Genomic DNA, 19,238 nt, shown 5'->3' with positions numbered 1-19,238 from the left:
AGAGACAACGCTGTAGCGATGCCTATAGTAAAGGCCATACGGCTCCTATGTTTTATTATTCCGTATATGAAAGGGGTTATCCCCTCCTCATCGCCCCGCTCTTTACGCTAAAGTTTGACTATTTCTCACAACTCTACTTTTTCAAACAATAAAAAACTTTAGCGTAAAGAGCGAGGCGATGAGGAGGGGACAGCTCCTTTCATATACGGAATAATTTCTGTTCTTTTTAAGTTTTAATGTCGCTCCTTACTTGCAGTTAAAAAAAACTTTTTTTATTTAATTTCTGAACGTTATTGAATTAATGCATGTTTTGATTTTTGGCTCACCGCACATGAATAATTAAAACAAAATTTGCATATTATTTTTTTTTTGCTAAATGGTTTTCTCATAGTTTTGATCAGACGATTTTGATAAATAAAGGGCTGGGGGAGGAGGTCTAGTTGCCTTCCAATTTTTGGTTACTTAAAAAGGCAACTTGAACTTTTTGTTTTTTACGAACGTTTTTATTAGTAACGAATATACGTTACTTACGAATTAACTTACGTAACGAACTTCTATATTTATATTTTTCCATTGCGTATATTTTTATTACCCCCTCGTCAATGCCTCGCTCTTTACACTAAAGCTTGAATTTGGCCCTACTTCTTTAGGAATGACCCCTGAATCACAAAGGCCGTAAAATAAATAGTTGAAATTACTAAAAAAAAACTTTAGCGTAAAGAGCAAGGTATTCTGGAGGAGACGAACCCCCTTATATGCGTAAAAATTATGTTCGTTTTAGGTTTTATGCCGCTCCTTACTTCCAGCTGAAAAAAACTTTTTATGTATTTATTTTCTCATTTTTTTTTGTAAATAATGCTAGAAAATCCCGTGGCCCCTTTATGGAAATCCTCTCCCCTCATGATAAATTCCTCCATGGACAGATCCTTCCACGTACCCTCCCCCCAATGCGAAAACGTCTCCTGAAAACGTCTGTACACTTTCCAATAACCATTACTGTAATATGTAAACAATGATCAAAGTTTGTAACTTGCAGCCCCTCCCCCAGGGAAAGTGGAGGATCAAGTCGTCCTGAAAGACATAATTATTAGGTTTTTCGACTATGTTGAACAAAATGGCTATCTCAAAATTTTGATCCGCTGACTTCGGGAAAAAAACGAGCGTGGAAGGGGGCCTAGATGCCCTCCAATTCTTATGGTCACTTAAAAAGGACACTAGAACTTTTAATTTTCGTCAGAATGAGTCTTCTCACTAAATTCTAAGACCACTGAGTCAAAACGATCGCCCCTGGAAAAAAAAATATAAAAATAGACACGCATCCGTGACCTGTCTTCTGGCAAGAAATACAAAATTCCACATTTTTGTAGATAGGAGCTTGAAACTTCTACAGCAGGGTTCTCTGATACGCTGAATCTCATGCTGTGATTTTCTTTAAGAATCTCTGACTTTTAGAGGGTGTTTCCTCCTATTTTCTGAAATAAGGCAAATTTTCTCTGGCTCGTAACTTTTGATGGGTAAGACTAAACTTGATGAAACTTGTATATTTAAAATAAGCATACAAATTCGATTCTTTTGATGTAACTATTGGTGTCCAAATTCTACTTTTTAGAGTTTTGTTTACTATTGAGCCGGGTCGCTCCTTACTACAAAACCTTTTCATGATATGGATTTAGAAACGCTCACTGTTCGTTACCACGAACTAGTGGATTATTTATTTATTATTATTTTTTCCCAGAGGCACTACATATGGAAAGGATCGTCATATAAACTTCAAAGGGGGCTCATTCGACTGGAAACCGAGATTTCTAGTGCCCCTTTTAAGATTCAAAAGTGATCGGAGGGCAATAAGCCCCCCCCACGCCCCTTTTCCCTCAAATACATCCGATAGAAATTTTGAGGTTACTATTTTATTAAAAAGTGCTTCAAAGATCATATAAAAAAAAAATCCTAGGTTAACACAACCCACCAGGGCCCGGGGGCAGGTGTTGTAAGTTATGCCTGGGGGCAAATATGGTTCTTACAGAAGGAATGTTTGTATAAACTTCAGAGAGGGTTAATTTGATTGGAAATTAGAAGTCCTAGTTCACTTTTTTAGAGTCAAAGGAGATTGGAGGTCAACTATCCCCCACCTCCACACCCTTTTTCTCAAATGCATGAGATAAAAATTTTGAGATAGTCATTCTGTTAAAAACAGTTCAAAGGTCAGATGACAAAACTCCGATGTCGACACAACCGCCCTGGGTCCGGGGGAAGCCGTTGTAAGTTATGCCCTTGGGCATATAAGGTTCTTATGGAATGGATGTTCATATAAACTTCAGACAGGGCCCGTTTTATTAGAAACTGAAAATTCTAGTTCACTCTTTAAGAGTCAAAGGTAGTCGGAGGAAATCTATCCCCCCCACGCCCTTTTTTTCTCAGATACATTCGAATTTTGAGGTAGTCATTTTGTTCAAAATAGTTCAAAGTAATAGTTCAAAGATCACATAACAAAAACTCCGGGGTCGGCCCAACCCCACAGGGCCCAGAGGCAGGGGTTGTAAGTTATGCCCTGGGGGCAAACATAATTCTTATAGAACGAATGCTCCTAAAACGTCAGAGAGGGCTCACTTGATTGGAAATTAAAAGTTCTAGTTCGCTTTTTCAGAGTTAAAAGAGATCGGAGGGAAAATAGCCCCCCCCCATGGCCTTTTTCCCCGAAATGCATCAGATAAAAATTATGTTATAATTAGTTCAAGGGTCAGGTAACAAAATTTTCTGTGTCGTCACAACCCCCAGGGCCCCGGGGCAGGCGTTGTAAGTTATGCCCTGGGGTATATACGGTTCTTATGGAAGGGATGCTCGTATATACTTCAGAGAGGGTTAATCTGTTTGGAAAGTGAAAATTATTGTTCACTTTTTAAGTGTTAAAAGATCAGAGGCCAGTTAGCCCCCCACGCCCTTTTTGCCCAAATGAATTTTGTTAAAAATAGTTGAAAGGCCCGATTACATAAACCCTGGTGTCGACACAACCCTTCAGGGTCAGGAGGCAGGTGTTTTAATTTACGCCCTGGGGGCATATATGGTTCTTATGGAAGGAATGCTCGTACAAACTTCAGAGAGGGCTGAATTGATCGGAAATTGAAAGTTCTACTTCCCTTTTTATGAGTCAAAAGTAATCGGAGGACTGCTAGCCCCTCCCCCCTCCCTCGCGCTTTTTACCCAAATGCAATAAATTATTGGAAATTTACGTTCTAGCTTACTTTTTGACAAGAGTCAAAACTGATTGGAGAGCAACTAGCCCCTCCGCCTTTTCAGGCTTTTTTTCCCCAGACCCATCTGATAAAAATTTTGAGATGGCCATCTGGCTAAAAATTGTTCAGTGGTCAGATAACAAAAAAATTCGTGTCGACACAACCCCCAGGGCCCGGGGGTAGGCGTTGTAATTTATGCCTTGGGAGTAAATATGGTTCTTATGGAAGGAATGTGTGTATAATTGACTATTAGAACCACCCACATCTGCAGTGGCGAAGGTACGCTTGCGGTACGATTTCCGTATCAGAAGGCTTTTGAATGCAGTACGGTATCTTATGCTAGAACGAGAAACATAAAATTACTACAAAGTATTGAGTGCATTTAATATGCGTTCAGCATTTAATATGCTACAAGGAGATTGAATATTTAATTAATGTACATTTTTGAACATGTAATGTACAAATTTTTTTCTCTTTTCTCCTTTTTCCCCCTTATGTTGTACTCTGTCATTTAGGGGATCTGCGCCCCTTTTTGTTTTGACAGGTTATAAATAAATTGAATTGAATTGAACATCAAAGTGAATAAGTAAAATTCTTTCTTTGAAAGAATTGAATTCATGAAAAGAATTCTTAAAAAGGTAAATATTTAATTTGTGGTCATTTGTGTTTAAGTGTATTAGAAATTAGTAAAAGAATCCTGGTTGGCGCTGACAAATTTACGATTGGAATTTTTAACATTCCTATTCAGAGAAGTTTTCTTCGATTTTTGGAAAATTTCTTAGGAAAACATCACAAATTTTGTTTTAATCAGACGTTAAAATTCACATAGCGATATTTCTTGGTCACTTCCGCTTCACAAAAACTGCATTTTTTTTCCATCAGAACTTCCTAAAAATGTTTTTTTTTATTGACAAATTTCTCTAGGAAGACCAAGAACAAAATTGTACCACATCATGTGAAAGTTTTGTTTGAGTGAATTCCCACAGCCACGCTAAGCGAAAACCAATTCGAGTAGATAGACACCTAAATTTGCCTGTGCTAGCCAACAGCAGTAGAAATATTTTAAAGTGTATATATAGTGTGAGGATTAATCTCATAATGAAGTGCTGAGAGTCAAATTGAGAGAGGAATTGGGAGGGTAGTTGAACTTTGAGCTACTTAGGCGCTAAATCCTTGGAGTAGAGTTACAACCAAAATTCAAATAAGTTTTCGTTTAATTTATAAATTCTACTCCAAAGTGGAGTGCCATTCATCCACCTTCAAGTTCAACTGAGATTTTAAAGTTCACTTCCTCCCACACTGGTTGGCTGACAAGGCAACAACGATACCTCTTCATGACAACCTCTTTAGCACTTTGCCCAAAGACCTTTAAATGGCAACCTCGACAGCGCAGCATTCTTCTCGAGTGAACGGCTAAGCTTCACTCTTTTCATTTACATCTTATAATTTCTGGATGAATGCCACACCAAACGTGGTGGAAAAGGCGGTTCCCCTATTCCCACAATGTGTTCCCAATAACATCATATGAAGTCAGAACCAAAATTTTTCATTAGCTAATTTCTGACTGTCTCCATTTTTATTAGAAAAACATTTATTAACATAATTTCAAAGGATTTTCCCAGGGATTTTTAGATATTGTTTGGAGCATCAGAGTCAGTATAATGAGACCGAGGACTTCTGGTACAACAAAAGCAGAAGAAAAATATTCTATTCTTTATTGTCTAAAAGCCTATATGAGATTTAATATGGAATCCTGATTTCAATAAAAACTTCAGAAATGAACTTCATAAAGTGTCACAGATTGTAAGAACAGTGTAAATTTGCCAAGGAATAACACGATTTATTCATAGCTTTATGTATGCTCCCTACTCGAGAAAACAAGAGGACTGTTTGAATATATCCTTTTCCGCTCTGTTGTTAATAGCTTGTTTAGACGTTAAAGAGAAAAGCAAGTACCTTAAGGTCAGGGCTGCCAACTTTTTCGTCCATTAATGTGTCCCCTGAGTGTTTAAAAATGTGTAATTTTTAGCTAAAATGTGTCCATCTTGAAATCTCAAAAACTAGAGGGTTTTTCAGTTGCATTATTGACCTAAAGACGCTTTGTAAACCTCTTTGAAAGCGGCCAGTTAAAATCAAATATAATGAAAACGAAAAAAAAATCCATATAAAACATTTATACAAAAAGACTTAATGTGAAATCCTTTACTTACGACATCTCTGACAAACGTGGATACTAAAAAAAAGTAAATGAATAAAAAAAATACAGAGAATAAGCACTACTTTGGCGAAAGGTGACGTTTTTTAAAACCAAAATAGATATTCAGATAGGAAACTTTTCGTTTTATGTCAAAAATTTACAAAATGTTTCCCTTTTTAGCCCTTTTATGTCCCAAATTTCTAAAATATGTCACTTTTTTGCCCTATAAAGTTATCGTGTCCCGGCATATGGGAATGTGTCCTTTCTACATAAAATTAAATTTTAAAAAAACGAGAATGGGTTAAAATACGATTGCTGCTCTTAAATGCAATTCATCACCAACAAAATGGATCTTCAATCCGTCACTTTTGTCCATTTAAAAATCTATATAAGTTCATAAAGTGGTTTTACCCTTTTTTATTAGATCGCCGAAGAGGCTCGTCCTGTATCGATTTCCTCCTCTGAAGATCCAAATCTTGCTCGGCCAACCCTCGAAACGGATTTCATTAAAGAGTCGTGCAATCACTTTAATCAACCACTACTTGAAATGATTGATGAGGATAAAGATAGCATGGAACATTACATACGAGACTGGAAGTAAGTACCATCACACTTAAACAGTGATATGTCTTTGCTATAAGTAAAAAGTAAGTAAGTATGAGGGAACTAGACCGTCAAGGTCCAAACCGGCAGTACTGATCTCCGTTTCATGGCCCTTCAGCCAGGAAGGCCAACTGCCTTTACTTTACGATCGGTTTCACAATTAAGTTCTGCTAACTATCGAGTTCAACCCGTTCGGAAGCGGTTTTTTAGCTGCATACTAACCCAGTCATTATCATTTTATAATTTAGGAAAAAAATCGTTTAACAGTTAAAGAAACTCTCAACTTAGGGATATTTTTAGGTTAGATCCAAATAAACTGAAGATCTCTAATTGAAGCCAAAATTTTACTAAATTGTGCTAAATTTGAGTTTTTCTACTTCTTCTGGATGATGCTGCTATATCAATAGCGCTGATAGTTTAAATTTCTTTCAAACTTATGTTAAACCCCAAAATATTCATCCCTTTCTTCCTCTATGTTCATTTCCCATATTTAGTGGTAATGACACGACGCTTTATCGTAAAGTGACTTCTAAGCCAGGTATTTAATAAAGTTTTACTATTTAATAAAGTCGCCAAGGACATAAAAATAATTTCGTCCCTTAGGACCTACTAAAGGTATATTCATTTTTGAGAACCGTAATTTTCTAAGATCTTTCTTTGTAGTTGTTTAAAATTGCGAAGTTTTTAGGGTAGTGCATTATTTTTATCAGTGTTGTCACTTCCGACCATGAAAATTCACAAGCAAAATTAATTAGTTAAATTTGGCCATTCTTTTATTGTGAGAAGAATTCAAACATTAGAAACCTGTTGGTTTTCAAAGAAAACTAACCCTTCAAAGGAGAGCTAGGCTTTCTCATTTTGTTTGGTGCCATATGTTTTTAGCTTTTCCTTTGCTGATTTTTTAAAACTTTTATTTCTTTCATTTCTCAAATTTTTATTTCTTTAATTTTTTAACTTTACGCCCGCTACTACCCAATAGACCGTAACTGCATAAGGATATTTTTTTCAGCGAGGTTTAAGGAAATAAAGCGGAATATTGAGGGAAATAAAATTGTGCAATTCAGAATAAAGTACTGTAGGTAAAGAGAGGCCATGGTTATATTTAACCTAAAAAACTGAATTTTGAAAATAATTATGCGTTAAAAAGAGTTAAATTCATTCCAAATGTATGTAATGTTTGATAAGTTTTAAATTGCCTACCCAAATGTGTTAATATAAAAAAAAATATTGTGTAATTTTAGGTAAAAAAAAAAATTGCGGTATGATCTAGATAGAAATTGCACCGTAACCTGTCTGAAAACTCGACAACGGATGTTTCAGCGGCCTTCCGTTGAAATTAAGGAATTTTAAATCTTGTCTTAAAATAACAGTCATGAATGCTATTTTTTCTGTGGTGATTACGTAAAACGTGTTGTTGTAGGATATTCTTTGTCGCTAGGTTCCTGATGCACATTGTTGCCTAGTCCACAATTTAATTATTATAAATAAATTTAAAAGGGACAAAGGTTAAATTGAGGAAAGCCAATTAAGTAAATTTAAAAACTTAACGAAATTCATCAGAAGTTAAACAAAATTGAGCTAAACACAAAAAATAAAGGGGAGATGACGTCATTTTAAGTTATTTTTGTTCTGCGAAGAAAATTGAAATTGAAGTACTTATGACTTTCCCGTACTTTTTGCCTAGCACTGTGGAGTTCAATTCTTTCTAGTTTACCATTTTTATGACGCATTCCATTTGCTCTTAGCAACTTTTACAAGAACTTTTATATTCTATCTCAAAAGTGTACTAAAGGTAAATTTGGAAAGTAATATAAAAGTTCTTGTCTTGAAAACCTACGTCCTCTTCACATGGGAGGTTCATTATTCCGTATTGTTTGATCTTGCTCTTATTCAATTTGAGAAAGCGGGGCTTTCTGACATGCCAACTTTCTTTCATCTACTTTTCTTAAAACAAAGGTAATTGGAATATTGAGATTTCGAGCTTTCTTTTTGAGATTTCGTGGTTCATTTTCTTTGCGTGTGTTTATGCACCAATTATTGTTAAAGATGTCTCTTTAGAGGTGGCAACATTATTATCTCTTATATTATAATATAGAAGATTCAAAAAAATTTTTTGAAGGATACCAAGCCCTTGCTCAGTTTTAACTCTTTCATGATTAAGTTAAACAAAAAAACTAGTTTTTTTCAACTGAAAGAAAGGAGCAACATTAAAACTTAAAACGAACTGAATTTGTTCCGGATATGAAGAGGGCCACTCCCTCTTCAATCTCTCGCTCCTTACGATAAATTTGTTTGTGCTTTATAAAAGCTTCTTATTCCAAGTCAACAACCCGTATGTTTCATCAGTCGTTCTTAAAGTATTGGAACAACAATGTAAAACCTTAGCGTAAAGAGCCAGGGATTGAGGAGGGGGCTGTAACCCCTCATATACGGAACAATTTTTGTTTAAGTATTAATGCTGCACCTTACTTTCTGTATGCTATTTTTTTTAATTCAATATCCAACCGCTTTTCAAATCAGGCCGAGATATCCCCCTCCCCTCCGTGCAAAATCATCTCTGAAATGCATCCCCCCAGCCGGCTGGATATTCCTACCAAAAAGTTTCTATGTATTTCCCAATAACAAATACTATAACTTAGAGTCCTTTCTCCAGGGCCTGTGAGGGGTCATGTTATCCCCACAGGTACATTAATTTTGCTTTTCAACTATGCAGAACAAAATGGTTGTCTCGGAATTTTATTGGATATCTTTGGGGAAAGTGGGCATAAGACGGAGTCTACTCTGATATGGTGAATCTGATGGTGTGATTTTCATTGAGATCCCTTGTCTTATTAGTGGGGTTTCTCCGCTTTTAGAAAATCAGGGAAATATTCTCACGTTGCTTTTGATAAAACTTAGTGAATTTATATATTTGGTATTATGATAAAAAGTCAATCCTTTTGATGTATCAATTGTTATCAAAGTTCCTCTTATAGTTTTGGCTACTATTGGACTGATTCGCTCCTTACTTACTGTTCGTTAGCACGAACTGTTGGAAAAAAATCGTTGGCTACGTAAAGAGTGGGGATTAAAATCGTTTTTGGGTTAATTAAACAGTGATCTACGTTATGGTTAGGCAATTACACTGAAACATACTCAGGGAAAGCGAAATTATTCAAAAGTATCTGAACCAAAGTTATAGGAATTAGAGGTTGAAAACCGTGAGATTCTGAAGATTCAGGAATTGTTTGATTTTGATAAGTTCTCGCCAAACTTCTTAGTACTTGATAATAATTTTGGCATCTTGGGGAAATAGCGCGTTAGAAGTCCCACGACCAAAAGAGTGGCCTCGTGAAGGGATTAAGGACCAACTACTCTTTGAATAGTACTAAGCCTATATTCAATTTTATTTTTTAGTTTATTGTTTAGTTTCTTTTAAAATTTCCACTTCATAAAAAAAACGATCGATTTTGATTTTAGCTTTCTGATTTCTCTCGTTTATCCAGGGCGAATTTTCAATATATTCTTGCTAAACTCCGCATTTCTCTGGTAATTCATTTTGTTTCTTGGGGAAATAATGTGTTAAAAGTCTGATGAGCAATAGGCTGGCATTGTTTTTACTGTATCCCGTAGAAAAAGAAATATTATATGAGCTATTGTCCAACTTTCTATGACCACTGTTGGATATTATCCTGCCTGATAAAGAATTGACGACAGAAAGGTTGAATGTAAAGGTTGAAGGTTGAATGTAAGGTTGAATGTAATCTTGAAGTTCATTGAACGTCGTTGCTTTATGAAATTCATAGTAGGAATGTCAGAAGGCTTCCCTGTTTCAGACATGTTATCAATTGAACATGTGATTATCATCCATGCTGGATTTTCTGGCCCCTGTGTACTGTCAATTATGGGGTGCTATAAATTCTGGAAGGCTGGAAAGGAAAAATATCGTTCATGTATAAAATCTTTAAAAAGATCTATGGATTCGGACTATGTTAGCGGTTGGCTTAGTTTCAGAGAGGGGATTTGATCCTGTGAGCTGTCATGTAAGAAAAAACTGTCTATATTCTTTGTTCAAACGGATTTTTCAATCGACTCTAACTTTCCCGAGACTCAGTACTTTTGCACATCTTGTATTTTTAGCGTATTGCCAGATTGGCATAGTAGTGGCATAACCTGCGAGTATCCAGCCTACTTGATTTTAGCTTTCTCGAGGCTCAGTAATTCTGTACATTCAGATTTTTGATGTATTGTCAGATTGCCATTACAGTGCCATTTCCCGTGAGTAGAATGATACAACAAATAATTAAAATATAAATTTTTAATGTGTTCGTCTTATATTATAGATAAATGATCTACAGTAGTCTGACAGAATACTGAGTCGAAAAAGTAGTTTGGTATCGTGGTAACCTGATATAAAAGTAGCTATAGTTTCTTTTTGCAGGTTCTTTAAGAATTGCAAGATAAGGACTGGCATCTACGAGGAAGTTCGTAAATTATCTACATCAAGACTTGAAGAGCAGATTTTTCTGCAGAAAAATCCTTATCAACCCACTGCGCTCAGGTTTCATCCATACTACCCATGGTTGGCAGTTGCTGACAAGTCAGGATGCAGGTCTCTATTTTAGTGCCTCTTTTATTTAAAATGTTCCTTATATTACTAATTCTTGATGAATATTGTCTGAGAGTAAAACTAAATATTCAACAAGTGAAGTTTTAAACGGGAATGAATTTTCTGGGCTTGGGTCTTCTTTTTTTTTTACTTTTTTCTTCCTCCTTAACCTTGAATTGATTGTGAGTCATGTAGAGGTATATGGTTCAAAACTTTTAGATAGATTGGAAAACATCCCCTCCCTCCTTTCAAGTCAAAATTTGAGGTCATCGCGCCCCCTGAACACTCCTTGAAAGTTTCAACTTTAGTCTTGAAGCTAAGCCCGAGATGTATCACATACAGATAACCTGGCAATGCATAGCGTATTTTATTTACCTCACTACTTAACCATGGATATATCAAAGCCACATAGGTAATTATAGTGCAAAATGTTTATATAGATAAAAGGCCATTGCTGTTGATTCTCCCCACCCCTCAAGAAAAAATTGAAGTACATTTACTCCCCCTTCCCTAAAAATACTACCTGAAATTTTCAACTCCTTCCACACTACCGCTATTGAGATGTTACAGATGTGCTATTTTGATAACCTGAATGAATATAATGTATACCAACCACACTTTAAATCCATTTTTCCTCCAGGTCAGTATATGCCCGCGCCCAGCACCCCTTGAGAGTTTCATATTGATCCTCGAAGTCATTTCCAAGATATTGTAGACAACTTATTTTGAATTCTTCGGGTGCAAATAATATCTTTAAATTCTTCCGGTACACATGTCGTCTGAGGAGTATGCCCTTGGGAACTCTTGAAAGTCATGGCCTAACGAATGACCCTGAAGAATTCCTAAGCTCATCGGATAAAAAAGACAAAATATGCATACCAATTCTACTAGAACCATAATATTTGAGCAATCTCGTAAATTGCATAATCTAGGATCATTGCTGCTGGAACTGCAAGAGTCAGATCAATCCCAGAAGCAAACTTATTAGATCTTTTAACTATCTTGAATAAAATGGGTATCCTAAAATTATTATCTGATACCATGGGGAATGTCATTTAATCGCTTTAATCTCTTAAAAAGTGGACTAGAACTTTCGATTCCCGATCGGATGAGCCTCCTCCCATGTTTTTACGACCATATATTCCATGTAAACTGGCCCATGTTTTTACGAGCAAATATTCCATGGAAACTGGCCCATGTTTTTACGAGCATATATTCCATGTAAACTGGCTGGGGGCAAAAAACAATACACGGTTGGCACATGGCTTTGTACTAAGCCATTGTTAGTGCTTTACCTCTATTACAGAGGCTGTATATACTTACTGCCGGTCAGGTTTTTTTCATATAGCACTGGGGAATATTAATAGGGGATTTGGTTTAAAGCTAACAGTGAAAGCTTTATGTAATCTTCATTGCCTCTTTATTTTTCGACCAAATTCCTTATGTGTCAATTTAGATTTCACTACATTTTGGCACAAAAATTAAGCCCCCAAAGAATCTTACGAATTGTAAAGTAAAACAGCCTTAAATCACAGACAGAATGAAATAGATTGTGACGAATGATTTCTCTATTATAAAAGCTTGGTTCTGGGAACAATATTTTAGCTTTAGCTTCTTTTTTTTATCTATTATATTGGATGCTTTTTTCATAGCTACATCCTTAACTGGAATCTGTGTCATTACCTAACTTCAAATCCATCCGGCATTGTTGATTGACGTCATTACAGTTAACTTCACTTGTGTGGGCGAACCTCTAATAAGGAAGGGAGAAGTTTCACAACAGATAAAGCCGATTAGAATTAAACAGAAGATTTGCAGAAACTTATAAGAATTGAAACTGGCGCTATTGTCTTGAGGGAAAATCACTAACGCCATCTAGCTTTTGTGACGTTTTTTAACCGAAACTGCTCCACATCTGTTTTTGCAGGTAAAATCCAGAGAAGGGAAGGATAAAGTCTAGGGGACGGTAAAGAAAGCAGGATTCTATCCCCGGTAGGCCTACCAGAAAAACATTAACTAGCTAATTCCACCTGCCAAGATTATCATTAGCTAGCCTAGGCCTACTTTGTGCCAACTAGATTTTGGCCTAAAATGATTTATAAATATTGAAATGCTGATGAGTTATCACTTACACTGAAATTTCAGCTTTAATCCTAAAATCCGCCAGAGTACAGTGTTGTTAAACTTTGATATAGAAATACTTTTGGAAAGTATATTGAAAAGAACGGAAATTTTTTTATGAGGAGGAATTCGAGGCAGTGCCATAAGGATTGAAAAATAATAAGGTCTCGGGTGTTGATAGTGTAGTAAATAAGTTCTTAAAGTACTGCGGCTTTTAAGTTAGAGATATACTACTGAAGGTTATACACGACTTTTGGAATCAGGGTGATTTTACCCAGTGATGGCAAAACCTGGTGATTTTAGGAGAACTTCACTTGAAGCAAGGTGATATAAGAAAGAATAAGAAAGGTCAACGAGTTAGAGGGGTAATTACAAAGACATTTGCTTGGTTTCTGTAAGAAGGACACTATTTACCATAATGATACTTATTAGAAAAAGAAGGACAGTGTGGTTTTAGGAAAGGAAGAGGATGTGCCGATTAAATTTTTACTTAGATCAATAATTTAAGAATTTCTGAATCATTAGATCCTTTTAATTCTAGGTTCTATAGATTATGAATAGACATTTGATTCAGCTAATAGAAAAGCCTTAGCGACGGTCTTGTACTTGCACGATACAAGTACATCAAAATGGGTTGTGCTATGTAACTTACTAATATTGCTGTGGTTAAGGGAGGGAGTGACATATGTAGTAAATTTGGTGTTGAGTCAGGAGTTAAGTAGGTTTGTGTCTATATTATTTAACCGTACGTAATTAAAATTATTTATTGTCATGTCTGAAATAAACTACATAATATAATTCTACCCCACTTTTTTAAGAATAAAAATATTATTAACGCTCATAAGAGGGTCGCCTCCCCGCCCCACTTGCAATGGGTGAGTCGACATTGTTTTGACGCATCTCTATAGGCTTTTGCTGCCGCGTTTTTTATTTTAATTAAAAATTTTATATAAGTAAATAGGTTTCTGTAGGTTTTTATTGCTACTTTTTAATTTGATAAGACAAGACAATACATCTAGTCTAAATAAGGAAACTGTGCAACTTGTGGAATGTTCTGTGTATTGGATTATAGAACAATAAAAAAGATAGTACAACATATTCAACCGGGAATGACACATAGGGAGATTTTTGTAGGAAAGGGGGGTGGATGAGCTCTGGAAATAATTTTGAATGTGCCCGTGTTGTTGTTGTTGTTATTTTTTTAAGCATTAAATACTAATATTTCACTTTAGCAAATTATGGTGGAAAATCTAGTGTTGATGTAATCACAAGCTGTAATCACACTATCGACATTGTATTTTTGAAAAAAAAATACTTAGCATTCTAAATTAATTTAACATCTGATCGACGAGTGTTAACTATCAGCCGGCTATGCTCGTGATGTAAGCCTAAATGCAAATTGTAGAGATTGCCAGGTAAATCCACTGTGTCACCACAGACGTCATTGCCATAAAACAATGTTACGAGAATTTTCTTTAGATTTCTGCATCGAAATTTTACTGTTTTCTAGCACCCAAGTTAAATTTTCGTTTCCAATTTCAAGTTAATTTATTCACATGGAGTAATTTGTGATTTTTTTTTATTCTAAGGGATTGCTTTCTAATATATTTAATATGTTTCCGTCTTATTCTTTTAGTTTTTGGGATTTCGATACAAACATGAGATTTGCTTATATTTCAAATCAGAGAGATGCAAGAATAACAGCAGCTGATTTTGTCAACGCACATGATAATACCCTTATTATGCTTGGCTCAGATGATGGATCTGTCAAGATTTGGAAGGAAAATAGAATTATCAATGGTTCCTTTGTAAGTCCCTTTTCTGAAAAGAGTCATCCGTTTATTTTTAATCTCTGAAAAGGTGGAACGGGATATTCTTATATTAGACTGAAGGATATCCTATCTACCTTTTGCAATCTTGAAGAAGCCAAACAAAGACTGAAGGGTCTCAGTCACTCAAAAAGAGGTTTTTTTTATTAGTTAGAAAACCCTGAACAAATTTACTTATAAATGCAAAATAAAAATAAAAGGGTAGTAATGTATTAACCCCACCGTAAATATAGATTTGGTGGTTTTTAAGTGCCACTAATCTACGCTAAAAATTTTGACAAATCATAAAATAAAACACTTTATTTAAAACGAAGCACTCAATTGGATTTCAGGGGGAGACGGACCGATAAAGAGTGGAACATTGATTTAAAACAGTCTCTATTTTTTTCACCTGAACAGAAGGAAAATCTGTTTCTCTCAAACCAGGTGTCTTCTCTAAGTCCCACTTGCTGTTCACACTGTCTTAAATTACGTTTCTAAAACTTACCCAAGTAAAGTGCCTTGTCATGGGAATTTTTGTTTTTTCGGTAAAATATTTCTCTCCTGAAAAAAATAATCTTGAATATTGTTCTGTTTTCGACAAATCCCAAATATACATTTTCATAACACTAAAAAATAGTGTAAAAAATCAGCAAACAGCAAGACAATAAAGAATGCAAAAGATGGGTGAATTCCAGCGTTGTCAACGCTTGGAAATACACTTTATCAGTTTTCTGACTAAAATTGTAGCAAAAAAGATTAATTTGTACCCTGCTAAACGAAAAGCAGGTCGTCCTCGATTGTGATGGAAGGATGTCGTAAGGAAACATTTAAGTGAAACGGGAACTTCCTGGGAGGGTGTAGAAAGGGAGGCTTTGAATAGATCAGGATAGAGGAGGAGCGTGCATAGCTCTTCCGGTCTCAGGTGGCTTGGTGCTGTGGTGTCTTGTTCGTAGTAGTAGTAATAGAACAGCTCGTTAGAAATTTGCCGTAACAAGGAAAAAATTGTTAATGAACTAAACTTGAACACATATCCGAGTCAGGAAGGAGCAAAAACTTACCAAGTGTCTTGCATGTACCAGGACCTCTACATTGTACTAAAAACGGTGCAGTTGTACGGCGTCGGTAACGCTGTTGCGTACGGACAAGATTGCTATTTATTCCCGCAGGCGCATTAATGCAATTTCTGCTATGGTTGTATCAATATGTAAATACCAGTAACTGTCACTTAGGAGGTATCAACGAGCAGGTATATGATAGGGTATATGATAATACCCTTGTTATGCTTAGCTCAGAGGGTGGATTTGTCGTGATTTGGAAGGAAAATAGAGTCATCAGTTGTTCCTTTTTAAGCTCCTTTGATTAAGAGTCCAAAGGTGGTGAGATAAGGGCTTGCTGCTTGACTGTCTATAATGTTTAAAACGTCCGATTAGCATATATTTTAAGTTAACACTGTAGTATTAAGTCAATTATCTCTCTATTTCTCTTTGGTGATACCTTGTGGTACCTACCGTACTAAAATCTGTAATGGAAACGTATCATTAGGGGCATTATCACTTCGAAAAAAATGGGATATAAAAATAAAAATAATTGGTTAATGTAATTTGAGTTTATTTATTTATTGATATAACTATAGTAGTTCTATTTACAACAGTTCTGTTGTTTCTTAGAGAAAAATTGGATAGAAAGTTGAATAATAGAGTTTTTTTTGTTTATATTGAATTTGAGAGGGTTCTGTTTAGGGAACTTGAAATGAGTTTCGGAAACTTGTCCGAGATAATTTTAAGGCTAATGGTTTCGAGCTAACACTTATAGTAAGCAGGAAACTGAAATCTTCCTCTAGGCGGATAATGTAAATAAGTTTTAAGCATTAAAATAATTAACCTTTAATTGAGCACTGTAAAGTTAAGTTAGAAACGGCTTTTTAGTTAGAGACTGAAGAAGGAAAAATAAAAATGATTAATTTTGCAATGCCGATGGAGACTAAATCAAAAAAGAAATTAAAGGTGAGCATGTGTAATGGTTTTTTATCGATATATCGATTCAGAGGCAACGCTCTAGCGTTGTCTTTAGTAAAGAACCATAAGGCTTGAATGTATCATGTTTTTTTTCCAGGGCCACTTTACATGGAAGGGGTGGTCGTAAAAACTTCGGAGGGGCTTATTTGATTGGAAATGGAAAGTTTTAGTGACCGTCTTAAGAGTCAAATGTGACCCTCCCACGCCCTTTTTTCCTTTAAAGACATTCTATGGGCGCTCCGAAAAACGGATGAAGATTTGCTGGAAGTTTTCCCGAGAAATTGCGTACGGATTGTTCTGGGTGCTCGGTTGAATAGCTACATTTCAAATAGTAAGCTGTACGAAAAGTGCGGTTCAATCCCGTTTTCTAGGGATATGATGCGATAAAGGTCGAGATACTAGGGCACGTCCTGCGGATGAAGGACGGCAAATTGCCGAATATTGTTGTGGTGGGCGGCCAATGGTTTCTTTGTAGGTAATGTGGTTCTTGCGTTTTATCTTTTTTGCAAAATATCTGGCAAGGAGGTATTTTTCTTGTGAAGTGAAGAGACTGGATCCCCATTTCGCAGTAATTAGCAGGGAAATTTTAGCATCATTTTTTTTTACACCAAAACGTTCAGAAAAGCAGCTTGATCACACAAAAAAAAACCTCCAAATCGCCCTTGCACAACTATCTGAAACCCCCCTTGAAGAGGGAAAATGAGAGGGAAATTCGGAATTTTCGTTGTCCTTTTTGGCCAACCGTCTAGGACTAAACGGAAAGCTGGTCCTCAGCGATTGGGGTGAGAGGATGTCATAAATAAAAAATTTAGGAAAATGCAAACTTCCTAGGAAGGTGTAAAGAGGGAGGCTTTGAATAGATTGGGATGAAGGAGTAGCATGCGTAGCTGTGTTGGCCTCAGGCGGGTAGGTGCTGCACTGTTAGTAGTAGTAGTAGTATACAAATTTTGAGATATCTGTTTTGTTCAAAATAGTCCAAAATTCAAATAACTATAACGTCGGGGTTGACGCGACCCCCCCAAAGGCTTTGGGGCAAGGGTCGTAAGTTATGCAAGTTGCCCTTTCTTTACCTGTAAGGTTTTTACGGGGAAAAGGGAGCATTTTTGATCTTGTGTTTCCAAAAAGGCTTAGGGTCTTAATGTAAAACTTTAAGAAGATGTTGACAGGTATGAAGAACAAATCAGTACACCCTAAATACATGCTATCTGTCAAACGGGCATAACAGCAATATTATAGGAACGGATGAGGTTATCAAGTTAAAACTTTCAGGGGGTATTTAAGGGGATATTACAAAATGATCGGAGGGCAACCAGCCCCCCCCCCCGTCCCTTGCTCATTTTAGGTCTCTCCACATAACCGACTTAAAAAAAATTAAATACTATTTTACTCAAAATAGTTCAAAGTCCTAGTAACTATGGCTCCAGGGATGCCATGGCCCCCACAGCCCAGGGTTAAGGATTATAAATTATAGAGGTTGTCAATTGTTTACATGAAGGATTTATCATAGAGAAAAGGTGGAATGTGTGTCCAAAAGATCTACGGGTATTAAGGTGAAATTTCCGGGAATGTTGAGAGGTAATTTGAACTAAACCGAAAGTTACTATGAGCATTCAGTTTATCAAAAAACCGTACCTGCAATATGTTAAGAGTGACTGAGGCTATTAAGCTTAAACTTTCAGGGTATATTGAGGGGAATGTAGAAAAGTAAATGGAGGGCAGCCAGTCCCCCTTCCATGGCTTTTATAGCGGCCCTTCCTCGAAAGACTTCCAATCAAAATTTAGGAGTAGCCTTCATGTCTAAAATATTCTAGAAGTCCAATAACTATACCTTTCGGATGAAACAACCCCCCACAGACCCTGAGTGACGCTTGTAAGCTATGCAATTCGCACATCGTTTATGTTTTTAGGTTTGTTATTCGGAAAAGGGGCATGTTTGATCCTGCGTTTCCAAAAAGGGCTGGATTATAAAGGCGGAAGTTAGTCGAACAAAATTGAGACAAACTTTATGTAGAATAGCTACACAGGAGTGTACCAGCAATATCTAAAGAACGGCTGAGGGTATTCAGTTGAAACTTTTAGGGCGCTTTGAGGGGAATGTTGAAGACTGATCGGAAGGTATCCAGCCCCTTTCACTCTTTTTTGATGCCCTCCTCACCAAAAATAGGAATTTTAAAAGCCATATTGTTCAAAAGGCGTAAACACTATGTCCCTGGCGATATCATGCCCACCATAGCTCTCACGGCAAGGAATGTAAATTGTGGAATTTGCTCATTTTTCGCATGCAGGCTTTATCATTGGGAAACAGGGAAATATATGATTTTCTGTGTGTCTGAAAAGGGTAAGGGTACTTTGGTCGTATTTCGAGGAATGCTGAGTGATATGTTCAACTAAGTTAGAAGACAGTATGTACATCCAGGTTAATACAAAGGCGTATCTGTAATATCTTAAGAATGGCAAAGTGTATTAACTTGAAACTTTCAGGGCCACTACTACCGCTACTGTCAATATAAGTGCAACTACTTAAGATTGCTACTGCTCGTAATTACGACTAAGACTAAGATTACTTGCAACGGAAACTACTAGCAACTATAGCTACTTGTGACTTCGACTAAAACTACCGTGCATCTGCGACTACGTGTAACTGTGCCTGCAATTATTTGCAACTACGACTAC

General features: G+C 36.3%; 1 protein-coding gene across 1 annotated transcript in view; it reads left to right on the top strand.

The window, feature by feature from the left end:
- The window catches only part of LOC136027675 (regulatory-associated protein of mTOR-like), a 138,455-nt gene that overhangs the window by 67,822 nt on the left and 51,395 nt on the right, over positions 1-19,238 (top strand). The window contains exons 10-12 of the mRNA XM_065705122.1: positions 5,852-6,024; positions 10,451-10,621; positions 14,376-14,547. Of these exons, the coding sequence (XP_065561194.1) occupies positions 5,852-6,024; positions 10,451-10,621; positions 14,376-14,547 (516 nt within the window). The remainder of the gene's footprint in view (positions 1-5,851; positions 6,025-10,450; positions 10,622-14,375; positions 14,548-19,238) is intronic.

The sequence above is a fragment of the Artemia franciscana genome, chromosome 5 (assembly GCF_032884065.1).
Source record: "Artemia franciscana chromosome 5, ASM3288406v1, whole genome shotgun sequence".
In the NCBI taxonomy this organism is placed as follows: domain Eukaryota; kingdom Metazoa; phylum Arthropoda; class Branchiopoda; order Anostraca; family Artemiidae; genus Artemia; species Artemia franciscana.
This window is presented reverse-complemented; position numbering and strand designations above follow the sequence as displayed.